General features: G+C 39.0%; 1 protein-coding gene across 1 annotated transcript; it reads left to right on the forward strand.

Moving 5' to 3' along the window:
- The first annotated feature begins 350 nt into the window (after positions 1–350).
- KLHL6 (kelch like family member 6) lies at positions 351–25,137 on the forward strand. Its single transcript, XM_070754031.1, has 7 exons — positions 351–643; positions 4,195–4,360; positions 14,215–14,664; positions 16,289–16,526; positions 19,540–19,742; positions 22,540–22,753; positions 24,197–25,137. The coding sequence occupies exons 1-7, from the start codon at positions 381–383 to the stop codon at positions 24,496–24,498; spliced, it is 1,836 nt and encodes a 611-aa protein (XP_070610132.1). The 5' UTR covers positions 351–380; the 3' UTR covers positions 24,499–25,137.
- The last annotated feature ends 305 nt before the right edge of the window (positions 25,138–25,442 follow it).

Consider the following 25,442-nt stretch of genomic DNA (forward strand, 5'->3'; position numbering starts at 1 on the left):
ATGTGGTCAAGTTTGATGTTTAAAAGGCTTAATACAGTATATCTGGACAATAAATTTCAATCAACTGCCAAAAAGTGAAAATAATTTAAATACTATTTGCTATAAGTTACAGTCTTCTCATATTCAAAGGCATATGAAAGTTGTCTTTATGTATATGAAAACTACTTGAAATATATAAGATTTAGAAAACAACTGACTTTGTTTGTGTTAACAGGATGAGAAAGTGCAAAGCTTCCTGTTATGTGAATGTGACATCTGTAGATAAGTGAGGAGGCCCTCACAGGAAATCCGTCTTACATCTGCAGCATGACTTGTCTAAGGCCGAGAGACTGTCTCTAATTGAAGTGTCAATGGCATGACATGGTTCTAAGTGATCAAACATGGGGGACATGGTGAAGAAGGACTTGGAGGATCAAACTGTATTGCCGTTGGAAAATGAATGTACCAGGAACATGGGAGAATCTGTGGAAGTTTCTCTGAATGAAAGGGTTAAATTTAATGACATAGGCTTATCCATGGTCCTACAGAATGGCTTGGAGAATCTCCGTCTGGAAAACTCTCTCACAGATGTTACCTTGTGTGTTGGCAGCATGCATTTTTCATGCCACCGTGTGGTCCTTGCAGCAGCAAGCAATTATTTTAGGTAAGGTAGATATTTAAAATAAGACCTCTTCACTGGATTGTACAAATCTCTATTAATTTAGCAAATAGGATAATAAAACTACACGTTCACATATTGATTTAAATCTGTATGTTCCCCAAAATTTGTATTTGGAATGGTGCTAGACCACATTAATAGTCAATGTCGTATTGTACTTTTGCAATCCAGAATTTGTGTGTGTGTGTCTGCCTGGATGAATCTCTGAAGTTTAAATCTTTAGTAAGATTTTTCAGAAGTGGTTTACCATTGCCTCCATCCTAGGGCTGAAAGTGTTTGACCCAAGTTATCTAGTGGAACTAGAACACATAGTGCCCTTATTTCTACTCTGATCTCTTTAACCCTGTATCAAACTGGCTCACTATTAGATCTAACAAACAAACAGAGATAAAGCCCTATGCAAGATTCAAAAAGGAAAAATAATTAAAAATGTACAGGCTTTTCCAATATATAGTGTCATTTGTATCCCTTTCCTGGTGATGAAATTATCTGTGGAATTTTTATTTGTTCGTTCTAGGTACAGTTACTCATTTTTTATCATTTTAAAGCCTTCCCTAATAAATATGCAGGCTGCCTTCCCTAATAAATATGCAGGCTGCAAATCTATAATCACTGACATGACAGGAATGAATTGATTGACTTTGTATTAGATAGTAACAATAATAATTCTTCTCTGTTAATAAGGTCGGAGTTTCAAACTATACATTCAATGAAATTCCATTCAGAAAATATGCTGGATATTGCCCCCTTTGTTATGTTTTTTATCTAGAGAAAATAGCTCTGGTGTTATAGAATCACCAACATTTAAAGTGCTCTTGGACATCATCTGTGTGATTCCCGTTCCTTGTTCTGTTTAGGGAAAAAATTCATTTCTGAATAAAAGTTGTAATATTTTTTACAAAACAAACGTGAGAAAAACTCAAAAGTTTTGTATCATGTTCAATAAATTGCCAATAAAATGCAAAATTATACCATACAAAGACCTAGAAGTGGTAAAACACAGCCTGTAATATTTTCACTTTTCTTTTTAAAATTGAATTTCTTTTTAAAATTGAAGATAGATCACAATTCATCTCAGAAAGTAGTTATCTCTTCCTCCCAGACGTTTGTTATAATTTGTCAAAATAACTTTTAACTTTTTAAGGACATGAACAAAAGTCTACGGAGAGGGGCGGCATACAAATCTAACAAATAAAAACAGGAACTCAATATATTCAGTCATTTCTGCTTGAATATTTCTTGACTTCCATATAGAAATACTTTGGGAGAAAAAAACGTATCCAAAATTCCATATTAACGAATTTAACATTCTTAGTTGACTTGCCTGGATTCTTGAAACATGGATACTATAAAGCTCTTGCTCCTTTTCATTATTGTATATTATTTATAACAAGAACAAGAAACCTGTTATAAACTTGTTGGGGGTGTATTGACATAAAACATTATTGTTAATATTATTATTTATTTATGGCACAAAAGCCCCCAAAACAATTTACAAACATAATCTAAAATTTGGAAATTAGATAAACTGTTTAACAAATAAAATATTTGATATTACATAAAACACTTACAATTCCAACATTGAAGTGTAGTTTAAAACTTTTTGTAGTATTGATTAAAAATCATATAGTTGCCCCTGCAATTTTAGGATTTTTATCTGCAGGTAACATTTTATCATACCAGTATTTCTTCCTGGGCTTGATTTTATAAATAGGCCAGATAATATCCTGGAAAAGGTTCTGATGAAATTCACAGTAAAATATGTTTCACTGTTTCAAAATCAAACCATTATAGAGGCAAAACCTTTGAGAGTGGGGATTTTTTTTATAAATCGAGCATATAGCATATCTGATGGCAACACATATAATCTGGCTTTTGAAAAGACAATTCTGTATTTACTTAAATATAAATTATTAACATATATAAGGAGTTGAATCTATAGCTGTAATTAATTACAAAAGTTATAAGTGAACATGGAACTTTGGTTTAGCCATTAATTTATGTATTGAATTATTTCATATTGTTTAATATGAAATGATGGATCCCTGGAAAATAAATCATCAGGATCAGTGCCAATCTGACTAATGTCTAATCTATTAGGTCACTTGTTTAAACCACTATCTAATCATTTGGGATTTCCTGAAGCAACCCTTCCTTACTTTTAAAAATATGTTTGTAATCAAAACTTAATGCTGTGGGCTTAGCAAAGCCTTTGTTTCAATCGACATCACCCAGTTTCCAGAGAACAACAGACTCTCTGGAATTCTACTTGGAATACTAAAAGGAGGTTTTAAACGTTTAATTGCAGTCAGGCTATGTTATTATTGGCAAATGTAACTTAAAACTGAAGTTCCACATAAAATTTGAGATATAATATTTTGCATTGTTGCAAGAACAAATGTCCCATTTTTTAAATAAAATGTTGGAGTAAGGCCATCAGATTTTTTTTTCTTCCTAGTGTTTCCTGCAGGTTCTGTTTCCTTTCTTTTTTAGATCATCTATTAGTTGCTATTAAAGCCTAAATTTGTGAGCTGAAAGAGAGTGCCTGTCCCAATGTCATCCAGCTTTCAATCCCACAGTGGGACTAGAAGTCACAGTCCCCTGGCTTTTAGCCTGGTGCCTTAACCACAACACCAAATGGCCTCTGAATTTGCTATTTGGAAATAATTAATGCCTTTCAATGATGTTGTCAGGATAGAGCATGATTAAATAAAATGCCCAAATAATTAAAATTCTCTACTATCATCCTATGATCTTGAATGTTCCATCTGTAGTTTTTAAAATCAAAACTCAGAGAGTTAATTTTATCATAGTTAGTGTAATTTGATTTTTCTGGCAAAATTTAATTAATGCCTCAAGTAGGCATTTCAAACCCAATGTGGTACGTGAAAGAATAACATTATCTATACTGTATATAACAAAGCACAAATTTTGATTAATAATGGGCATTGGCCACCAACCTAAAGTAACATAGTTTCCAGATTATTGACAGAGATACAGTATTAAACAATAAACCTGTTTCATACACTTCTTCCTCTCCTTTTAAGAAGCTATTGGATGATCACTTGTCTAAAATGGTATAGGGTTTTTTGATGGAGCAGAGATTTGGACTAGAAGATCTTCAACATACCTTCCACCTCTCTTATTCTGTTATTAATATATTATTTATAATAAAATTATTTTGTCAAACCAAAATAAAAAAACATCTTACTCTGCGGTTGTAATGCCCACTCCTTTGGAAAAGTTGTTATGGGTAAAATCACCTAGGTTGGTAGAACTATTAATTTTTTGTTCAATCAAAATAAATGCGCAATCTCTTTTCTTTAAGATATTAGTAAACCATTGCTTTGGTGAATTATTGGAATATTTCTTTGCACACAATGAAATTAAAATTCCATGTGTAATACTGTAATATTGATGTACTGCTCCAGTTATAAGTTAAATAATTTAAGTGGCATTGCACACTTATTTCCCGAATTTTTTGCAGACCAACTGGATTTTCCAGATTTACTGAACTGTCTATTTTTCTCCTTTAGGGCAATGTTTTGCAATGACTTAAAAGAAAAGTATGAAGAAAAAATAGTTATTAAGGGAGTTGATGCAGAAATAATGCAGATTCTTTTGGACTATACATATACCAGTAAAGTGCTGATTACCAAGGAAAATGTGCAGAAAGTTCTTGAAGCTGCCAGCCTTTTTCAGGTTAGTGATTGCATGCAATTAATGGAAAATATATATATAGGAGTAAAACACATATTAAGATTAAGCTGTGAGTTAATTTTATTTAACTGCTACATTTAATCCATAGCCTTTATAAGCATAGACAATTAATGGCTGTTTACTATATGTTTTTTAAAAATATTGCTATATAGATAATTGTTTATTGAATAAAACAGGGGTTAACAATGTATGAAGCAGTTGTTAAATGAAAAAGTGATTATGCTTATCAAACTTATCATGACTATAGATAGGAATCAGGAGAAGAATGCATCAAGCCCATAAATGACAAGCTGTTAGACTTCAAAACCAAGGAAGCCAAGAAAAGCAAGAAAGTTGGTTAAGCTATTTCCTTTGGTTGGTTAAGCTATTTCCTTTACTGTTCTTCACCTATAGACAGAGGTAATTCACCAAAAGTAAACTATTGGTATTTGCATCAATAAAGATATACACTGAGAATTTCTAGAGAGAAGCTTACATAACCTCTTCCATCCAACCAAACTTTCTAAATTCCTCTTGGGAATTTTGTCTACATTCGCCTCCCGAGCAGTAGTGCTAATTATCCTATGTATGTCATGACTTGGACTGTATACAGGAGGCACGCTAGGCAATTGAACCACTTCCACATGACCTACATCTGTAGAATTCTGTGGGCAGGACAAGGTGCCAGATACAGAAGTCCTCTCCAGAGCAGGCCTGCCATCAATTCACACCCTGTTGATGAAAGCCCAGACAAACTGGGCAGGCCATGTTGCAAGGATGCCAGACAATCACATCCCTAAACAGCTCTTCTATGGTGAGCTGTCTCAAGGAAAGCAATCGCACAGGGGACAAAGGAAAAAATACAAAAACATGTTGAAAGCCTCCTTCAAGTCTTTGGATATCGACACTACTTCCTGTGAAATCCTGGCACAAGAGTGATTGACATGGCACACACTGATCCACTAAGGCTACCATACATCTGAGGACAGAAGAACAACCATATTACAAGAGGAACAAGCAGTCTGCAAAGCCACAGCTGCAATAATGATGCCCACAAATGTCTGCCCGACATGTGGCAAAAGGTTTTGTGCCCGTATATGCCTTACCAACCACCCAAGGACACGTTGTGGTAAGCCCACAACATGTTATATGTCAAGGTCGAACATGATGGGTGAACATAATAAGGATGCAGAGAAAAGAAACCAAGGTGATTAGGGAACTGGAGGCTAAAAACGATAAACAGTTGCAGGAGCTGGGATTGGACTAGAGGGCCTATAACAATGATGGCGAAACTATGGCACGGGTGACACAGATGGTATGCGGAGCCATATCTGCCGGCAACCAAGCTGTTGCCCTAGCTCAGCTCCAGCATGCATGTGTATACCGGCCAGCTGATTTTTGGCTCACACAAAGGTTCTGGGAGGCCTAGGGAAGGTAAAAACAGGCCTAATGGGTTCACCAGAAGTTGAGAAATGGGCTGTTTCTGGCCTCCAGAGGGCTGCCTGGTGGGCAGGAGAGGCAATTTTTGCCCTTCTCAGGCATTGAGTTATGGGTGTGGACACTTGGCAGGTGCGATAGTGTGCGCGCATGCACTTTCAGCACCTGAGGGAAGAAAGGTTCACCATCACTGGCCTATAAGGTTCCTTCCAATCTGTTAATCTGTCAGTCTTTTATTTGGCATGTGCTTATATCTAAGTGCAGTAGAAGATCTAGATTTCCTCATAACAATTACATTGTGCCATAAATTAAATTAAGGGCAAAATTATTATTATTATTATTATTATTATTATTATTATTATTATTATTTATTAGATTTGGCCCAAATCATTTAGTGAACTTTTGTGTCTGATGCTGGACTTGAATCTCAAACTTTGGACCCCTAATACAATCCCTTAACATCTCTCACCATACCAGAGAGTAAACACCAAGGCTTTCTCATGGGAGTGGAGGAAGTAACAGCCTTGTGGAAAAACTCAAGCTGTGGAATCTCCATGAGAAGTTCAGTTTATAGCCTTGGATCATGCAGAAATCTTCAAAAGGGGCCCTCCTGTTAAATGGGCACATTCATAGTGAGAGAGACATTTCATTACTAAGTCCTTTGAGGCTTTAAAGATCAGTACCGATTGTGTGATTTCTATACCTCGCATAGGTCATCAGCTTAACTGTTGAATTGTGTATTGTGCAACTGCATTGCACTTTCTGGAAGCTTTTCAAGCACATTGAAATGATGTTACAAGTTGCAACCAAAGTATAATTAAATGTTGCTAAGTCTGGATTACTGAGGAAGGGTCACAATAAACTCGTCAGCCATAATTAGCTAATTCTCACCATCCCTGAAAATCTAGTGATGGTGACAGATCAAAAAATATATTTAATTATGGAACTGTTCCTTCTGGAAGATGGGTATGGATCTCTATCTGCATATTATGTCCCAGTGTATAATAAGGGATTAAAAAAAGTTGTGGATAATGAGCTTGTGAGTCAGTGAATAGGGTGGGTGGGTTTGCAGAATTTTTGAAAATAACCCCCAAACCCTTTCTCCAAATCACCAAAATAGTAAAAACAAAAAAACAAACAAACCAGAAATAAAAGTATAGTATTTCCCATCTCAGATTTAACACTTACTTTTAACATATTTTATTTAACATTTTTAATTTAACATTTAACATATTTTCTAGTTAATTTAACATTTAACATATTTTCTAGTTAATTTTCACTGTGAAAGAAAATAAAGGGACATAACAACATAAAAGGCCAGAATGCTACAAATTTCTAGGATTGCTAAGAAATATTAGGGTGGAATCTTCGGAGAGGGGCGGCATACAAATCTAAGTAATAAATAAATATGAATTGTGCATATGAAAAACAGGGGAATAGACTTGAACTTTGTTCCAAAATAAATGAAACTGTTTATGTACTATATAAACAAATTATTCCAATACAGTATTTATTAACTATGATAAAAGCAGATAGCAAGACCCCAGGTAACACAGTCTGTTGTCATGATCACACCCAGAACCAACCAATTTTGTATCTAAATTCCAGTATCCAGCTTTTTCTTTCCTAGTAGGACCTCTGCTTTGTATGGGATGATTGTCAATTCTTCTCTCCCATCCAGCCTATTAAGCTTAGGCGCGTTCAAGGTCACTGATTATTTCATAGAGTCAGCAAAATACTAAACGGTACAGCTGAATGTTATCAGCATATGAAAACACACTCCTCTGGAAATGAGTGGTAGATATAAATGTTGAAGACATCTGCTAGAACTTTGTGAGGTAATAGATGATTTCCTTGTGTGGGTGTCAGGGTCAAGGATTCGACTCCTAACATTAACTTTTGGAGGTGACCTGACAGAAGTCCATTCTCAGTTAGGAAAACTCATGACTGATTTTGAATCATTCATGTTGTCTGATGACAGGCTTATTGTGAGGAAAATTGGTGGGAAAAGTAATGTATGCACTATCTGGGAAGGAAGATAAAAATTGAAGAGTGGCTGTGGGTTTTGCCTCCCAAGGACAATTCTATCTGTCCGTCCATCACCCCCTCAGAGAGGGTCCGCAACTTGGGCGTCCTCCTCGAGCCACAGCTCACATTAGAGAAACATCTTTCAACTGTGGCGAAGGGAGCGTTTGCCCAGGTTCGCCTGGTGCACCAGTTGCTGCCCTATTTGGACCGGGAGTCACTGCTCACAGCCACTCATGCCCTGATCACCTCGAGGCTCAACTACTGCAATGCTCTCTACATGGGGCTAACTTTGAAAAGTGTTCGGAAACTTCAGATCGTGCAGAATGCAGCTGCGAGAGCAATCATGGGCTTCCCCAAATATGCCCATGTTACACCAACACTCCGCAGTCTGCATTGGTTGCCGATCAGTTTCCGGTCACAATTCAAAGTGTTAGTTATGACCTATAAAGCCCTTCATGGCACCGGACCAGATTATCTCAGGGACCGCCTTCTGCTGCACGAATCCCAGGGACCAGTTAGGTCCCACAGAGTGGGCCTTCTCCTGGTCTTGTCAACTAAACAATGTTGTTTGGCGGGACCCAGGGGAAGAGCCTTCTCTGTGGTGGCCCCAGCCCTTTGGAACCAACTACCCCCAGAGATTAGAATTGCCCCGACCTTCCTCGCCTTTCGTAAACTTCTTAAAACCTACCTCTGTTGTCAGGCATGGGGGAACTGAGATATTCTTTCCCCCTAGGCCTTTACAATTTACGCATGGTATGTCTGTATGTATGTTTGGTTTTTATAATAAGGTTTATCATTGTTGTGTGCTGGCCTGAGTCTACGGAGAGGGGCGGCATACAAATCCAATAAATAAAATAAATAAATAAAAAAAAAGTGAATAAACTCTCTTTGTATCAAAGTATATTTGAGGGCAGCCTTCAAGTAGCCAGGGGATACATACAGTATAACATTTTAATGGGAATAGTAAATGACGCCATAATGCAACATGGGCTGATGCTACAGATTTTTCTGTTTTGGAGAGCTTGCACTTTTACTTGTTTTCAGAGTCACCTTTAGTAGGTCTATTTCAGATTTTTTAAAATTTCCTAACTCAGAATGGAAGAAAGTGCATGAATAGTTTTTCTTGCAGAATTGAACAGAACAACTACCTGCAATTCTTCTAGTAATAGTCAAGCTAAAACCATTACTATTTGTTGAGAAATGTATCTAATTTTTATTTATTTATTTGTTTTGTCAAGTACGTATTGGTGGTATACAAAGATATAAACATGTTTATATACATGATACTAATAAGAGAGAAACATTAGGACAGGGAACGGAAGGCACACTGGTGTACCTATGCATGCCCCTTAGGAAACGGCGGAGGTCAACAGTGGATAGTCTAAGAGTAAAGTTTTGGGGGTTAGGTGATGATACTACAGAGTCAAATAGTGAGTTCCATACATCAACTACTATCTATCTATCTATCTATCTATCTATCTATCTATCTATCTATCTATCTATCTATCTATCTATCTATCTATTAGATTTGTATGCCGCCCCTCTCCGAAGACTCCAATACAGTATAATATAATGATACTAATATATATATAAAGATACTAATATGATCATTTATGCAAAATCACATTGGAAATACTAAGTTAAATATTTCCATACACATATCTCAAAAAACAGGAAACAAGTGGTTTATAGACCAGGTCTGTTAATTTTCAATTTTTGTAAGCAATGTAAATGTGTCAACAGGACATGGTTCAGAACATAAGATTCTCCTGTGAATAATTTTAAAAATCTACATACCCTATTAAACTGTTTCTGGTTTTTCACTTCTCTCTTTTACTTTTTATTACGTTTTAAAAATCATGCTGGTTTCAAATATGTAACCAGTTTATGTACAGCAAACTTAAAAAACTATTTTGAAGTTTCGTCAGCTGTTAGGGAGAAACTGATGTGATATTACGAGGACTTGCTTAACATGTTTTGATGCCTAAAGCACAAGACAAGATGACGCTTTTATTATTACGCAGAATTAAGCAGTTGCTTCATGAAGCACAACCTGAAAAAGGGGGAAGTTAGAACAGCTTTCCCCCTTAATGGATCACTGAAGGCAACTGTCCTCTCACTAGTTTTACTTGCATGAAATGTGGAAAGGCATCATCAAACACTTCAAAACCACCTGAACCAGCATTCTGTGAATACAAGCTTACTACACTGATGGTCGAATCTTACTATAATATTAAGAAGAAAATAGAATCATTCCTGATATCTGAAGGTGATAACCAAATAGTGTGTGATACATGCAACTTGGTACCCCAGTGGAGGACATTTGGCAGAAGATTTTGAAAAATGACCAGCAAGCCACCAGTTCTATCTTTCAACATTTATACCTGACCTGGTTGTATAATTCAGTGTTATATCCAGGCTGATTCCAGTGCTGCTATCTTTTAGGGTAACTAAAAGTATTGCCCACAAGATCATATGCTGCAATGTCTTACCAGTCAATGACTTCTTCAGCTTCAACCGCAATAACACAAGAGCACGCAACAGATTCAAACTTAATACGAACCGCGCCAAACTTGACTATAAAAAATATGATTTCAACAATCGAGTTATCGAAGCTTGGAACTCATTACCGGACTCAATTGTGTCAACCCCTAACCCCTAACACTTCTCCCTTAGACTCTCCACGATTGACCTCTCCAGGTTCCTAAGAGGCCAGTAAGGGGTGTACATAAGTGCACTGGTGTGCCTTTCGTCCTCTGTCCAATTGTCTTTCCTTTCTTTCACCTATCTTATATATTCTCTTCCTTTCATATATCCTCTCCTCTAAGTTCATCTTCACCCTCTTTTATATTATCACATGTCTATTTTCTTCCTATGTATTTATGTATTGGACAAATGAATAAAAATAAATAAATAAATAAATAAATAAATAAACAAACAAACAAACTGGATGGATATTTAGCAGGTGATGCAGTACACTAGTCCCTCACCTATCGCTGGTGTTATGTTCCAGACCCGGCCGCAATAGGTGAAATCCGCGATGGGGAATTTATCGACTGATAGTACTTATTTAAGTATTTATATTGTAATTGTTTGGTAAGTTTTCATTGTTTTAAGTGTTTATAAACCCTTCCCACACAGTATTTATTTAAATACAGTATTTACAATTTTAGATATTTTTTTTTTGAAAAACCTGCCGATCGAGTTCCGCGGACTGTTTAAATCTGCCGATCGACTTCCTCAGAAACCCGCGAACCAGCGAAGATCCGCGAATGATTTTTCTCATTAATATTTCTTGAAAACCCGCGATGAAGTGAAGCCGCAGTAGGTGAAGCGCAGTATAGCGAGGGACTACTGTAGTTAGAAAGCAATACTGCAGGCTACCTCTGCTGACTGGTGGCTTCCTGCAATTTGGCAGATTGAATCTCAGCAGGATCAAGGCTAACTTAGCTTTCCATCCTTCCAAGGTGGATAAAATGAAGACCCAGATTTTTGGGGGCAATATGCTGACTTTGTAAACCTCTTAGAGAGGACCTAAAAAGCCTGTAAAGTGTTATATACAGTAAGTCTAAGTGCTGTTGCTATTGCTATTGGGCTAACATGGTCCAAATATGGTAACATTTTTTCAGGATCCAATCTTGGTCGGTCACTGGGACCAGAGGTTTTGCTGTCCAAGCTTTTGGACTCATGCTGGAGCCCATACTTAGGTAACTTTTCTCAAGAAAAGTACTACTGGGCCCCAGTATGAGTCTGAAAGCTTGTATGGCAAAATGCTGGTCCTGGTGACCCTGCAACATTATCTTGGGACATCTATATTCGTCTTCATTCAGTTAAAAAAACCCCTTTTTGTATAATTTGGTAACTTCAACAATGTATTAAGTGGTTGTGTTAAATTATGAACTCTGTATAATGCAAACAAATGAACCTCTGTACTATTATTACTTTTGAATTGCTTAGTTTAATGATAGTTAATAAAATCATATCCAAAAAATGTTATTATTAATCTTGTGCTAACAATATTGGATAAGTAAGATTGTTAATTATTTATTATAATCCCTTAAATATACATTTCAGTAATGTTACCGAGGGTTATCAGCAGAATATTTATTTGGAAAATAATTAAAATGAATTACTCTCTCTTTCTTAATTTCAAGAGTACAATAGAGAGAGTATCTTTTATAGCAACATAATTGTTGCCCTCATTAAAAACTGGGACTCAAAGCACTTGCTGATCTACTTCTTCTAATTCAGAAGACTGTCAGTAGATCTTAATTTACCTTCAGCACTGTCATTTCTTGTAAAACTTGTCTATTTTGGTATTTTACTGAGATTAATTTGCATAAGCATTCATTATAATATTAATATAAAAGATTAAATGTTTGTTGAAAACCAGCAATTGCCATTGAATGAAAAACATATATCTTGCTATTTAGCAGAGTGATATGCAAGCATTAACCACTTTGAAGTAATATATAGTATGCCCAGAATCAAAGGCATCGTATCCGTTGCATTTAGGGAATAACTGTGGAAGAAAAACATTGTCCTCTGGTGCTTGTTCACTAGAACTTGTGAAGCTCTAGGTCTAGGACAGTGATGGCAAATCTATGGCACGGGTGCCACAGGTGGCACACGGAGCCATATCTGCTGGCACGCAAGCCGTTGCCCTAGCTCAGCTCCAATGTGCACGTGTGTGTTGTCCAGCTTATTTTTGGCTCACACAGAGGCTCTGGGAGAGTGTTTTTGGCTTCCAGAGAGCCTCTGGGCAGATGGAGAAGGGTGTTTATCGTCCCCCAGCTTCAGGGAAGCCTTTAGAGCCTGGGGAGGGCAAAGCATGAGCCTACTGGGCCAACCAGAAGTTGGGAAACAGGCAGTTTCTGGCCTCCAGAGGCCTTCCAGAAGGTGGGGGAAGCTATTTTTGCCCTCTGCAGGCATTGAATTATGGATGTGGGCACTCGCACATGTGCGATAGCATGCATGCATGCTCTTTTGGCACCAAAGGAAAAAAAAGTTCGCCACCACTGGTCTAGGATATATCTGGTTGGCTACTGCTTTTGGCCTGAACTATGAGCACTCTTCTTACATTCTTGGATATAGGACTCTGCTCCAGTGTTGCCTGGCTGCTATTATCCTGTTCCCCTTGAACTGTATCAAAATACAGTGGTACCTCGGTTTTTGAACGCTTCTCAGTTCGAACAAATCGGTATTCGACCAGGAAATTCAAGAAACTTTTGCCCTGAAATCCGAACAAATATTTGGAACTCGAACACTCGAGAGAGCTGAAGACAGAAGCCGGCAAGCTACAGAGAGAGAGAGAGAGCCAGGACAGAAGCGGGCGAGCGAGAGAGCTGAAGCCGGAAGCCGGCAAACTACAGAGAGAGAGAGAGAGAGAGAGAGAGAGAGAGAGAGAGAGAGAGAGAGAGAGACGGGGACAGAAGCAGGGGTGCTAGAGGGAGAGACAACTGAGGAGGGGAATTTATTTTAAATTGTTTCGGTTCTCAACCAAATCGGTTCTCGACCACACTTCCAGAACAAATTGTGGTCGAGAACTGAGGTACCACTGTATTGTCAAGGTCAACAGCGAGAAGAAAATGTTTCAGTCATTGATTGCTACCACATAACTGAAACATGCACAAACAAAAATCCACAGTAACTGAATTTAAACATGCCTAAGATAAAATACAAAAAATAGTATAAGGGCAGACTCGATGGTTCATGAGGTCTTTTTCTGCCGTCAGTCTTCTATGTTTCTAAGTTTCTATGTAACTTGAATTACTGTACCTAACAAGACACAGAAGGCAGAAATTGTAAGATAAGAATTTGGGCATTTTGTGGATCAACCAATATCGTTCCCCATGTTCTTAGAGTTTTTCATGAGCAGTGAAAAAAAGACAAGAAAATAGGTCTATATGCCACACTAATCCCAGCGACCGGTTAGGTCCCACAGAGTGGGCCTTCTCCGGGTCCCGTCAACAAAACAATGTCGCTTGGCGGGGCCCAGGGGAAAAGCCTTCTCTGTGGCGGCCCCGGCCCTCTGGAATCAACTCCCCCCAGAGATTAGAATTGCCCCCACCCTCCGTGCCTTTCGTAAGCTCCTTAAAACCCACCTCTGTCTCCAGGCATGGGGGAATTGAGACATTCTTTCCCCCTAGGCCTTTACACTTTTATGCATGGTATGTTTGTTTGTATGGATGTTTAGTTTTATAATAAAGGTTTTTTAGTTGTTTTTAGTATTGGATTTACATGATTTTTTTTATTACTGTTGTTAGCCGCCCCGAGTCTATGGAGAGGGGCGGCATACAAATCCAATTAATAATAATAATAATAATAATAATAATAATAATAATAATAATAATAATAATAATAATAATAATATCTTTCTCCTATGCTTTCAGTTTTTGCGCATGGTAGAAGCTTGTTCCAGTTTCCTTAAAGAAGCTTTACACCCAGAAAACTGTGTTGGGATTCTCAGGCTGGCCGACGCTCATTCCCTTGATACATTGAAGCAGCAAGTCGAGAATTATATTGTCCAGAATTTTACACAAGTGATGACTTACGATGAGGTCTGTGAGTTGCCTGCCGACATTCTAAACGGCATGCTAAAAAGTGATGACCTCTGTGTCACCGAAGAAGCTCAAGTATTTCAGATAGTTATGAAGTGGGTGCGTTACAAAATAGTGGACAGGCTCCCGCTCCTCCCATATATCCTCGAGTGTGTGCGTTTACCTCTTCTGGATCCTTGGTATTTTGTAGACACTGTTGAAGCAGATCCACTCATCAGACAATGTCCTGATGTCTTTCCTCTGCTTCAGGAAGCCAGAATGTATCATCTATCAGGAAATGAGGTGAGTAAAAATATAACAATATTAAAGGAACTACAATACAGAGATTATCTAGATCTCATCTGTGGTAAGGAAGTTGACTGCTAAGTGCAACTTCAATCCATTCCATGAATAATGGCTTCACGTCCTTCAACAATCTTTTTTTGTTAAAAATCAGAGATATTTTCATATATTCAGAAGCTCACATAGCTCCTGGAATATAAAAATATTTTTTGTGTAAACTTTTGTAGCCACACAATTTTATGCTGCATTTTTCAGAGTCTAAGATGCACCAGAATATAAGATGCACCTTAGGTTTTTGCCGGGGGGAGGAAGAAATAGGAAAAAACCCCTTCTGCCTATCAGGTATTCATCTGGCTAGTGTCCTTACTCTGGTCAGCTTCAGCATATTAGTTTGCTGATTTTCATCGGGATAAAAAATAGCTTCTAAAATACAGCTGATGGAGAGAAGAAATGAAAAAAGCAGACAAAGCAGATTACTATACTCTGAGCACCTCATTATGGCTGAAAAAAGCTTCAAAAAAGCTACACTCTACTGTTATATTGCATTTTATTATTGTTGCGAGCCGCCCCGAGTCTTCGGAGAGGGGCGGCATACAAATCTAATAAATTATTATTATTATTATTATTATTATTATTATTATTATTATTATTACTATTATTACATTTGGCATAAGTGTTGGTTATGACCTTTAAAGCCCTTCATGGCATCGGACCAGAATATCTCCGAGACCGCCTCCTGCTGCACGAATCCCAGCGACCGATTAGGTCCCACAGAGTGGGCCTTCTCCGGGTCCCGTCAACTAAACAATGCCGGTTGGCGGGTCCCAGGGGAAGAGCCTTCTCTGTGGCGGCGCCGGCCCTCTGGAACCAACTCCCCCCGGAGATTAGAACTGCCCCTACTCTTCCTGCCTTCCGAAAACTCCTTAAGACTCACCTTTGCCGTCAGGCATGGGGAAACTAAACATCTCCCCTGGGCATGTTAATTTATACATGGTATGCTTGTGTGTGTGTTTGCTATTACATGGGGTTTTTCTTAAATCGTTAAATATTTTAATTAATTGGATTGTTGTGACTGTTTTTACTTGTTGTGAGCCGCCCCGAGTCTTCGGAGAGGGGCGGCATACAAGTCCAACTAATAAATAAATAAATAAATATATGATGCACCTAAATTTTCAACCTGTTTTAAGGGGGAAAAGTGTGTCTCGTACTCCAAACAATACAGTATTTCCCCCTAAAATTGTGCAAATGCTGACAGTAATCTGTTATTAAATTGTCATAGGATATTTTTTGTTAATCTGTTATTAATTATATTTATGAATTCCTCATCACCTCTTCGATGTATGATGTGTTTAAAGCCTAGAGTAATGGTGCCAGTCTGAAGGCTCCGAGCATCCCCAAAAATTGCTACCAAATTATAACATTATATATCATAAAGGGGAAACTGTAAATAAATTAACCCCACTTAGCTCTGCTACATTTGACCTCAGGACCAAATGTCACTTCTAGTCCCTACAAATATTTGCATCCATGACCTAAATACACATTTGTAGGTGGGGAAAATGGTTGCTAGTTGCTAGATTTTAACAACAATTAACAACAATAAGTTAATTTTATTTTTGTTTAGATGATTTCAGGAAGAACAAAGCCCAGAATGCACGAATTCCAGTCTGAGGTTTTTATGATCATAGGCGGTTGCACAAAGGATGAAAAATTTGTATCAGAAGTAACTTGCCTTGACCCTTTGAGACGCAGTCGTTTGGAAGTGGCAAAATTGCCAAACACAGAACAAGAATTAGAAAGTGAGAATAAAAAGTGGGTGGAATTTGCTTGTATTACACTAGGAAATGAAGTCTACATATCAGGTAAGGAATGAAATAATTTGTTCTCTCTCCTCCTCCTCTCCTGCCCTTCTTTCTGAAAAGAAGTCATAGAGCTAAATAGTGAAATAGCAAGTAACAAAGCAAACAGATGCAAGGTGAACTCTCTGATCCATTTTCCCAGGGTAGCATTTCTGGGGAACCCATCTGTGATTCCAAAGGCTTTACTTCCAAAAGAAACATGCTGTTTAACAGAAGTGCTGCAGCCCTGTAAGGTGCCTTTACGTAAATATTATTGCTTTCAGTATGTCAAATCATGCCACATGGCAACTGCAGTTTTTTGGTGCTTCACTCTCCTATACTCACAATTACATCAAGTTATAACTGGATGGACTTCTTCCCACAACCTAGTACTCTGTAATGGGCATTGGGCTGTTACCATTGTCTTCATTTGGTGCCTCTATGTCCTGGAAGTTTGTGCAATGTGTAGCAAAGAGAGATTGGTGTGTAGTTTTATACCCGAGTGGGATCTCCTTTTTTGAAGATTGGGATGATGATGGCTAGCGACCAAATGTTTGGTAGGGAACTGGTCCTAAAGGAATTTTCAAAGATTATGCTTAGAGGTTCAGCTATGATTTTGATTTTTTTTTTGGATTGTAGCTTCTTTATTGATACAGTGGAACCCCGACATAAGAGCTGCTCTACTTAAGAGCAACTCGAGATAAGAGCTGGGAGGGGAGAGATATTTTTGTTCTACTTACAAGCCCAAATTCGAGATACAAGCGCCAAGGAGCTGTCTCCTGAAGCCAAACGCTAACTTCCGCGTTCGGCTTCAGGAGACAGCTGCGAAGCGGCGCGCGTGTTTTAAAAGGTTGCAGCCGGCCTGGGGGGCTCGGGGGGGTGCTTGCAGCTTTCTTTCTTGCTCTTTTTCTTTCTCTCTTTTACCTTCCCTTCTATTTCTTCTTTTCTTTCTCCTTCCCACCTTCTTCCCTCCCTCCCTCCCTTCACTCATTCCTCTCTTACTCTCCCCTTTCATAAGTTTCCTTGCTTCCTTCCTCTGTTCCTGTCCCTTCCCCCTTTCTTTATTTCTTGCTTTCTTTCTTGCTCTTTTTCTTTCTCTCTTTTACCTTCCATTCCTCTATTTCTTCTTTTCTTTCTCCTTCCCACCTTCTTCCCTCCCTCCCTTCACTCATTCCTCTCTTACTCTCCCCTTTCATAAGTTTCCTTGCTTCCTTCCTCTGTTCCTGTCCCTTCCCTCTTTCCTTCCTTCCTTCCCACCCTCCATCCATTCATTCACCCATTCCTCTCTTGATCGCTTAAAGCCGGTCCCTGGTGCAAAAAGGGTTGGGGACCTCTGTCCTACAGGATTGGGTGGCAGAGAAGTTGAACATATGTAAATTTAAAAGTTTAAGAAAGTTTACAAGTTAAGTGAAAGAAACTTCATTATTCATTTATATGTACATGTACATTTCTTCATTAAAAACATGTCTTTCTGCATAATTTAGACTAACTTTGTGAGTTTTTTGAGGGCTGGAACCAATTAAAATTATTTACATTAATTCCTATGGGGAAAAGTTGTTCGAGATAAGAGCTGCTCGACTTAAGAGCCCAGGTCCGGAACGAATTAAACTCGTATCTCGAGGTACCACTGTATAGGTAGTTTGTTTTTCCTGGTTATGGTGGTTATTAGTGGTATATGTAGTCTGATAGTTTTTTTGACTTCGAGCTAAAAGATATTATAGAGGTCATCGGCAATGTTACAGCCAGAGAATAGAGTTTGCCAGTCAAGAGTTGAGAGGTCAGTATCTATGAGTTTGTAGTTGACTTTTTAAAAGTTTTATTTGGGTGTCTCATTATTAAGGTGATGGTGTAGATTGAGACTGAAGTCCATCATGCTGTGGTCGCTGTTGAAAAGGTTTCTTTGATCTCCAAAATGTGTTTTAGCATATGCAAGAATTTCATCTGGCCACTTTTATTTTGAAGTACACAGTACGTACATTTGGGTTCCACAATAGGTACATTTGGGTTCCTATTAGTCCTAAATTCCAAAACATTACATAGCGTTAACAGATAAAGTTATAAATAAAAATATAAACAGCATGAAACATATTTGCTTCTTTTGCAATGTTGAGATGATGGATGGAGAACCTGTGGGCCATCACCTACTCATGGTTTGGTAGCCTCATTTTTTGTGAAGTTTGAGTGCAAAATAGATGCATCTATTTAGTATCTTAAAACTCCCAGATCCTTTCCCAGATCAAAAGGAAGAAACCAATATTATATCCTCCCTGGTGAAGTCATTTCTATGTCAGATCTGCACCTTTCAAATGTTGGAAAAATATTTATGTAGGACAGTACAGCATCCTGTATTGAAAAGTTTGTCTATTTCCAAGTGCAGGAATTTAAAGAATATGACAAACTGGCACTGAGTTGAAATCCACTCTCTCCCACAAATGTTTTAGTGGACATCTTTTAGTCACACTCCTAATCAAGGAAAAGTACTTTTTGGTGGAAAACTATTGAGTGATTGAGTACTACATACACATTTGGGCTCTTTAAAAAAATGGCAGGGTATAAATTTATTTATTTTTATTTATTCATTTGTCCAATACACAAATACATAGGAAGAAAAATAGACATGTGATAATAAAAGAGGGTGAAAGTGAACTTAGAGGAGAGTATATATGAAAGGAAGAGAATATATAAGATAGGTGAAAGAAAGGAAAGACAATTGGACAGGGGACGAAAGGCACACCAGTGAACTTATATACGCCCCTTACAATCTAACAATCTAAATAGATAAAAAGGCTTCTGTTTTTCAAATAAGTTATTGTTTAATTCCAATTAAAACATAAAGATGTATTTAAATTCTGTGAATAAAAAATTGTCAGACTTTTTTTGAGGTTAGTTCTGTTTATCTCTTAAGCAATGAGGATTAAAATCTTAGTAAACAAGAAAAACAGACAAGAGCCTAATTAGAACATGTGAACAAAAACTGTTGTTGAGAATATGTCCTGAATCTTGGAAAAAAATGGAATTTGGTTTTTATTTGCTGCAGGAGGAAAAGAAACACAGCATGAAGTCTGGAAATATAATTCATCCATCAACAAATGGATCCAAATTGAATATTTAAATATTGGAAGGTGGAGACACAAAATGGCTGTTTTGAGTGGCAAAGTATACGTGCTTGGCGGTTTTGATGGCGTACAAAGACTTAACAGTGTGGAGATTTATGATTCCTTTCACAACTGTTGGTCTGAGGTAAAATACAGATGTACTTTCAGTATTAGTGAAACAGAAAAACAGGACCAAAATAACACAATGTTTTTGCTGTTTAATGTAAGCAAACAGACATAGAGGATTTTCTCTCTATTTGGGGCTACCTTTGAAAAGTGTTCGGAAACTTCAGATCAGGCATAATGTAGCTGCAAGAGCAATCATGGGCTTCCCAAGGTATGCCCATGTTACACCAACACTCCGCAGTCTGCATTGGTTGCTGATCAATTTCCGGTCACAATTCAAAGTGTTGGTTATGACCTATAAAGCCCTTCATGGCATCGGACCAGAATATCTCTGAGACCGCCTTCTGCCGCATGAATCCCAGCGACCGATTAGGTCCCACAGAGTTGTCCTTCTCCGGGTCCCGTCAACTAAACAATGTCGTTTGGCGGGGCCCAGGGGAAGAGCCTTCTCTGTGGCGGCCCCGACCCTCTGGAACCAGCTCCCCCCTGAGATTAGAAATGCCTCCACCCTCCTTGCCTTTCGTAACCTCCTTAAAACCCACCTCTGCCGTCAGGCATGGGGGAATTGAGACATCTCCCCCAGGCCTATACAATTTATGTATGGTATGTTTGTGCGTATGTCTGCTTTAATAATGGGTTTTTAAAAAATGTTTTTAAATTATTAGATTTGTCTTGAATTGTTTTATTGTTGTTGTGAGCCGCCCCGAGTCTACGGAGAGAGGCGGCATACAAATCTAATAAATAATAATAATAATAATAATAATAATAATAATAATAATAATAATTTTCACACACAACACCAGAAATGTTTTTTTTAAGTATGCATCTCTAATACAGTGTAGAACTAGCCAGCAGAGGCACTGAGTATTAAAAACATTTATTTTGTCCTCCATTATCCGCTGTGGAGCATGAATGTAGATTAGACAAAAGAGACATACAGAACTTAGAACATCTGTTTTTCACGCCCTATGTAGCAGCTCTTGCAGGTGAAGATCTTCAAAGCGGATCAGAAATCCCAGGCTGTTTTTAGATGCAGCCTACGTAGAGGGTGCACAAGCCCGAGCAAAGCACTGCTCATAGACAGCATTTTAATGTTGTACCATTACTCTCAGTTCCTGTTTCCCACTTTTGCATTAGTATGAATTCACAAAACCGAGAATGCCAAAATAGATGAGCGTGTATTTTACTTCATGTGCCAGTTTTCATGGGTCTAAATTAAAACAAACATGCATACATTTAGATACATGTTTCTAACTCATTTTCCATTTGCAAGCAAAAACTTTATGTTCTTCCTTTTCCAAATGGTATTTCCAGTGTATGTAATAAATGTTTTCCAGAATTCTATGTTAGATTCTTCCTGTGCACATTTATTTACTTATTGCGCTTTGCAATATAATTCACTCCTGCAGAATTAGTCCAACTCTACTGAAAAATAATAACTCTTATTATTCTATAATAATAATATAGGTACTCTGTTGGTAATTACTTTATTTTACTCCCGTGGAAAAAAATGGGTACAGATTGATGATTCCATTGGCAAGCAAAGACTTGAATCTCTATTCCACAGATTCAGATCTATGCTATTCCTTCTATCTTTCAAACACAACTGTGTTGCCAAGTTCTAAGTCCTTATCCCAGTGATAGCTGACCTTTTTCTATTTGTGTGCCAAAAGTGCATACATGTGCTAGCACCTATAATGCAATATGCAACCCCCCTGTGCATGCACATCTGCTCCTCCACTCTCCTCGGTCCTTCAAAGGGCCTCTAGAGCCCAAAGGCAGAAAAAAGCCTTTGGAGCCTGGGCAGAGTGAAAAACTGGCCTCCCAGAAGTCCGGAACAGGCTGAAAATCAGCTGGTCAGTGGTAGGCGTGTGCAGTGGTGGGCCCCAGCCTTAAATGGTGGGGAACGCGGTTCTGGTGGCAGCCATGTAACACGTAGCCTAGCTCCGGTGGTGGTGCCAGGTGTGCACGTGTGTGCACGCGCCACCGACGCTTCCCTGGACCTACGCCTGCCCTGCCCCACCATGAGCCTGCCTTCCCCCGCAGTTCACCTCTCGCTCACTTCTTGTGCCAGCTTCCCCCAATGCCCGCGCGGAAATGGACAAACAAGTAAGTGCCTGCTCGCCACTTCCTGCTGCCGTTTGCCCCAAGAGCAAGAGACGAGTGAGGCGAATGGCGGCAAGTGGGTGATGGGGGGGGGGGGAAACGGCGGCGGGCGGTGGCAAGCGGGTACTTACTTGTTTGCCCATTTCTGTGGTTTTTTTGTTTTTCTCTGCATGCGCAGAAGCAAACCCCCCAGAAATCTCACGTGAGCAAGATTTCCGGAGTCTTTTTGCTTCTGCGCATGCGCAGAAGCGAAAGAAACCCAGAAATCATGCTCACGCGCACATGTGCACGTGCGAGGGGGGTGGAAGCAGAAGTGTGCTCCCGGCCCGTTCTGGTAAGGCTGGGAATAGTAGCCCGCTCTTGGGTGGTCGTGTATGCATGGTGAAGTTGAGTTGGGCAATGGGTTGTATGCCTGGAGAAATGGCTCTGCGTGCCACTTCCGGCACGCGTGCTGTAGGTTCGCCATCATGGCCTTATCCCTGAAGACTGCAGGAAGTTTTACATTATTTTTTTCTGACCCACAAAGATTTTGAACCAACTTTTCATTCTCTTTCTCTATTATTGTAATATTCTGCTTCCTAATTAACTAGCATGTTTTAACTTTGGACTTCAATTCAATTAGATATTCTATTTCCTTAATATAATAAGACACATACAATCAACATTAATTTTTAACACATTCTTAAATTATTTGTTTGATTTTGATAAAGGCAACTCCTCTCATGGTCAATGTGAGTTCATTTGGAGCAGCCAGTTACAAAAATAAACTCTATGTGATTGGGGGAGGACCCAACGGAAAATTGGCTACTGACAATACACAGTGTTATGATCCAACAACAAACAACTGGTGCTTAAAAAACCCTATGCCTGTTGAAGCAAAGTGTATCAATGCTACAACCTTTCATGACCACATTTATGTTGTGGGTAGGTTTAATATCTGCTTTAACATGATTAATTATTTTGCATATTTTCTTTAATTCAGAACTCTTTTATATTTGTACTTATTTTCATTTACTGTTTGCTTATATATGTATTGCACTGAATGTACAGCAAGAGTCTCTCTATGTGTTTACATACATACAAAAATGCAATGTTTTAGATGTACTTTTGAATGTAAGAAAATGGAATATTTTGCTTTTCATATATGTGCCTCTCATTTTTTATATACCATGATGGAAAATCTATGGCGCAGGTGCCATCGCCCCAGCTCAACCAGCTGCTCATTGGATTTCTGATGTGTGCATGCATGCCAGCCAGCTGGTTGTCGGGTTTATGGTGCTCGTGCGTCTTCTGTGCCAGAAGATTCACCATCACTGCTAAATGTCAACTAAGGTTCTTTGACAATAATTTCATACACATTTTCACTAAGTCACAGATGAGGACATAATTGATGTACATTCTAGTAGGATAGGCCAAAAAAGTTGTGTATTTAATACACTTCCAGGTACCATTTTAATTGGTCAAAGCCAGACAATTCTCAGGGGTTAAATGTCTTGCACAAAAGTTGACAAGGAGTTTTTGTATTCCATCTTATACCAGGATGTAGGCAGGGAGCTAAGCAATAGACATCCTGGAGCCGGTATGCACTGTAATCATAAACCCTGGTGTAGTATTACCTGTGGGCTTATGGTCACTCACTTACAGTCTGTTGAGATACATTGAACTTGTGAGTTCCTCTTGTTTTCTGCCTGGATTTTCCATTTCAGTGTGGATAGAGAAGACAAGACACACATCTCTGGTCATCAAAAGCCAGGAAATACTTAGAAACAAACACACAAATCAGTTTCAATAGAACACTGAATCATATCAACATTTTAGGAATATTTAGAGGCAGAATAGAATAGAATAGAATTTTATTGACCAAGTGTGATTGGACACACAAGGAATTTGTCTTTGGTGCATATGTTCTCAGTGTATTATTATGATTATTATGTACATTTGTTTCTCTCTCTCTCTCTCCCCCCTCTCTCTCTGTGTCTCCCCCCACCCCACAAAGCTATCAGGCATTAGTTAGCCCCATGTCTTGATTCAAGAGAACTCAAAGTTGGAGGGCTTCAGCACCTCTTTTATCCCACCAGATCCTTGCTTTGTTAATTTATAAGTCCCAGCAGCTACATTTTCTTGTCTTTGCTTCAAATAACATTTCTTATTTGATTTCATAATGACTTGTTCTGTCCCATCTACCTCCCTGGAAAGGAACTTTGAGACAAGTTTCCTGGCTTTTGTCTTCTCGGCTTACTCAGAGACAAATATGGTCTCTTGCATTCAAAGTCAATTAATGGGAGTCTGTTAAATTGAAGTTTCACTTTATGCATTGAAGAAGCAGTCATTTCTCGAAAAGAATAATTTTCCATCTTCCGTTTCCAGGTGGGGCAATGAAAGCAGTCTATTCTTACAGCCCACTCAAAGACATGTGGTGCCTTGTGACTCAGTTAAACCACGAATGTGCTAGTTGTGGGATTGCTCCTTGCAACGACAAACTGTTTATTACTGGAGGACGGGATGAGAAGAATGATGTCATCGCCACAGTGCTGTGTTGGGACGCTGAGACCCAGAAATTGACAGAGGAGTGCATCCTCCCTCGTGGGGTCTCGCATCACGGGAGTGTCACCCTGAGGAAATCATATACATACATCCGTAAGGTAGTGCCTGGCGCAATCTCAGTCTAACTTTGAAGGAAGATTCAAGATAGACAAAGAATAAGTGCTCGTGAAATACCTCATTCTCCCCAAATTACGAAGAGACTATTGGGATGGAACAATCATGCTGGTGTAGCATATTTTCTCAGTTTCCTTCTGTGCATGCTAAATTGTCATTATAATGACTAGGTATGGGAAAGACATGCGCATTGTGGTATGAATACATTTGCTCTCCCCAAAGTGATGTGTGAAACACACCACTACATCCTTCGGCTATTACACTTCTCTGATTTTGCAGTGCACTTCTCTAGTTTAAAAAGAATGTGCTCTACAGCGGTGTTTCCCAACCTTGGCAACTTGAAGGGAGGGTGCTCGCCCAGGTTCGCCTGTTGCACCAGATGCGACCCTATTTGGACCGGGAGTCACTGCTCACAGTCACTCATGCCCTCATCACCTCGAGGCTCGACTCCTGTAACGCTCTCTACATGGGGCTACCTTTGAAAAGTGTTAGGAAACTTCAGATCGTGCAGAATGCAGCTGCGAGAGCAATCATGGGCTTTCCCAAATGTGCCCATATTACACCAACACTCCGCAGTCTGCATTGGTTGCCGATCAGTTTCCAGTCACAATTCAAAGTGTTGGTTATGACCTATAAAGCCCTTCATGGCACCGGACCAGATTACCTCAGGGACCGCCTTCTGCTGCACGAATCCCAGCGACCAGTTAGGTCCCACAGAGTGGGTCTTCTCCGGGTTCCGTCAACCAAAGAATGTCGCTTGGCGGGACCAAGGGGAAGAGCCTTCTCTGTGGTGGCCCCGGCCCTCTGGAACCAACTCCCCCCAGAGATTAGAATTGCCCCCACCCTCTTTGCCTTTTGTAAGTTGCTTAAAACCCACCTCTGCCGCCAGGCATGGGGGAACTGAGATACACTTCCCCCTAGGCCTTTAAAATTTTATGCATGGTATGTCTGTATG

This window comes from Erythrolamprus reginae, chromosome 5 (assembly GCF_031021105.1).
Source record: "Erythrolamprus reginae isolate rEryReg1 chromosome 5, rEryReg1.hap1, whole genome shotgun sequence".
Lineage (NCBI taxonomy): Eukaryota > Metazoa > Chordata > Lepidosauria > Squamata > Dipsadidae > Erythrolamprus > Erythrolamprus reginae.

Coding starts and splice junctions, on each gene's coding strand:
- KLHL6 (XM_070754031.1), top strand. CDS start 381: ATGGGGGACATGGTGAAGAAGGACTTGGAGGATCAAACTGTATTGCCG. Junction 644..4,194: donor GCAGCAAGCAATTATTTTAG/GTAAGGTAGATA, acceptor TTTCTCCTTTAG/GGCAATGTTTTGCAATGACT. Junction 19,743..22,539: donor TTCACAACTGTTGGTCTGAG/GTAAAATACAGA, acceptor ATTTTGATAAAG/GCAACTCCTCTCATGGTCAA.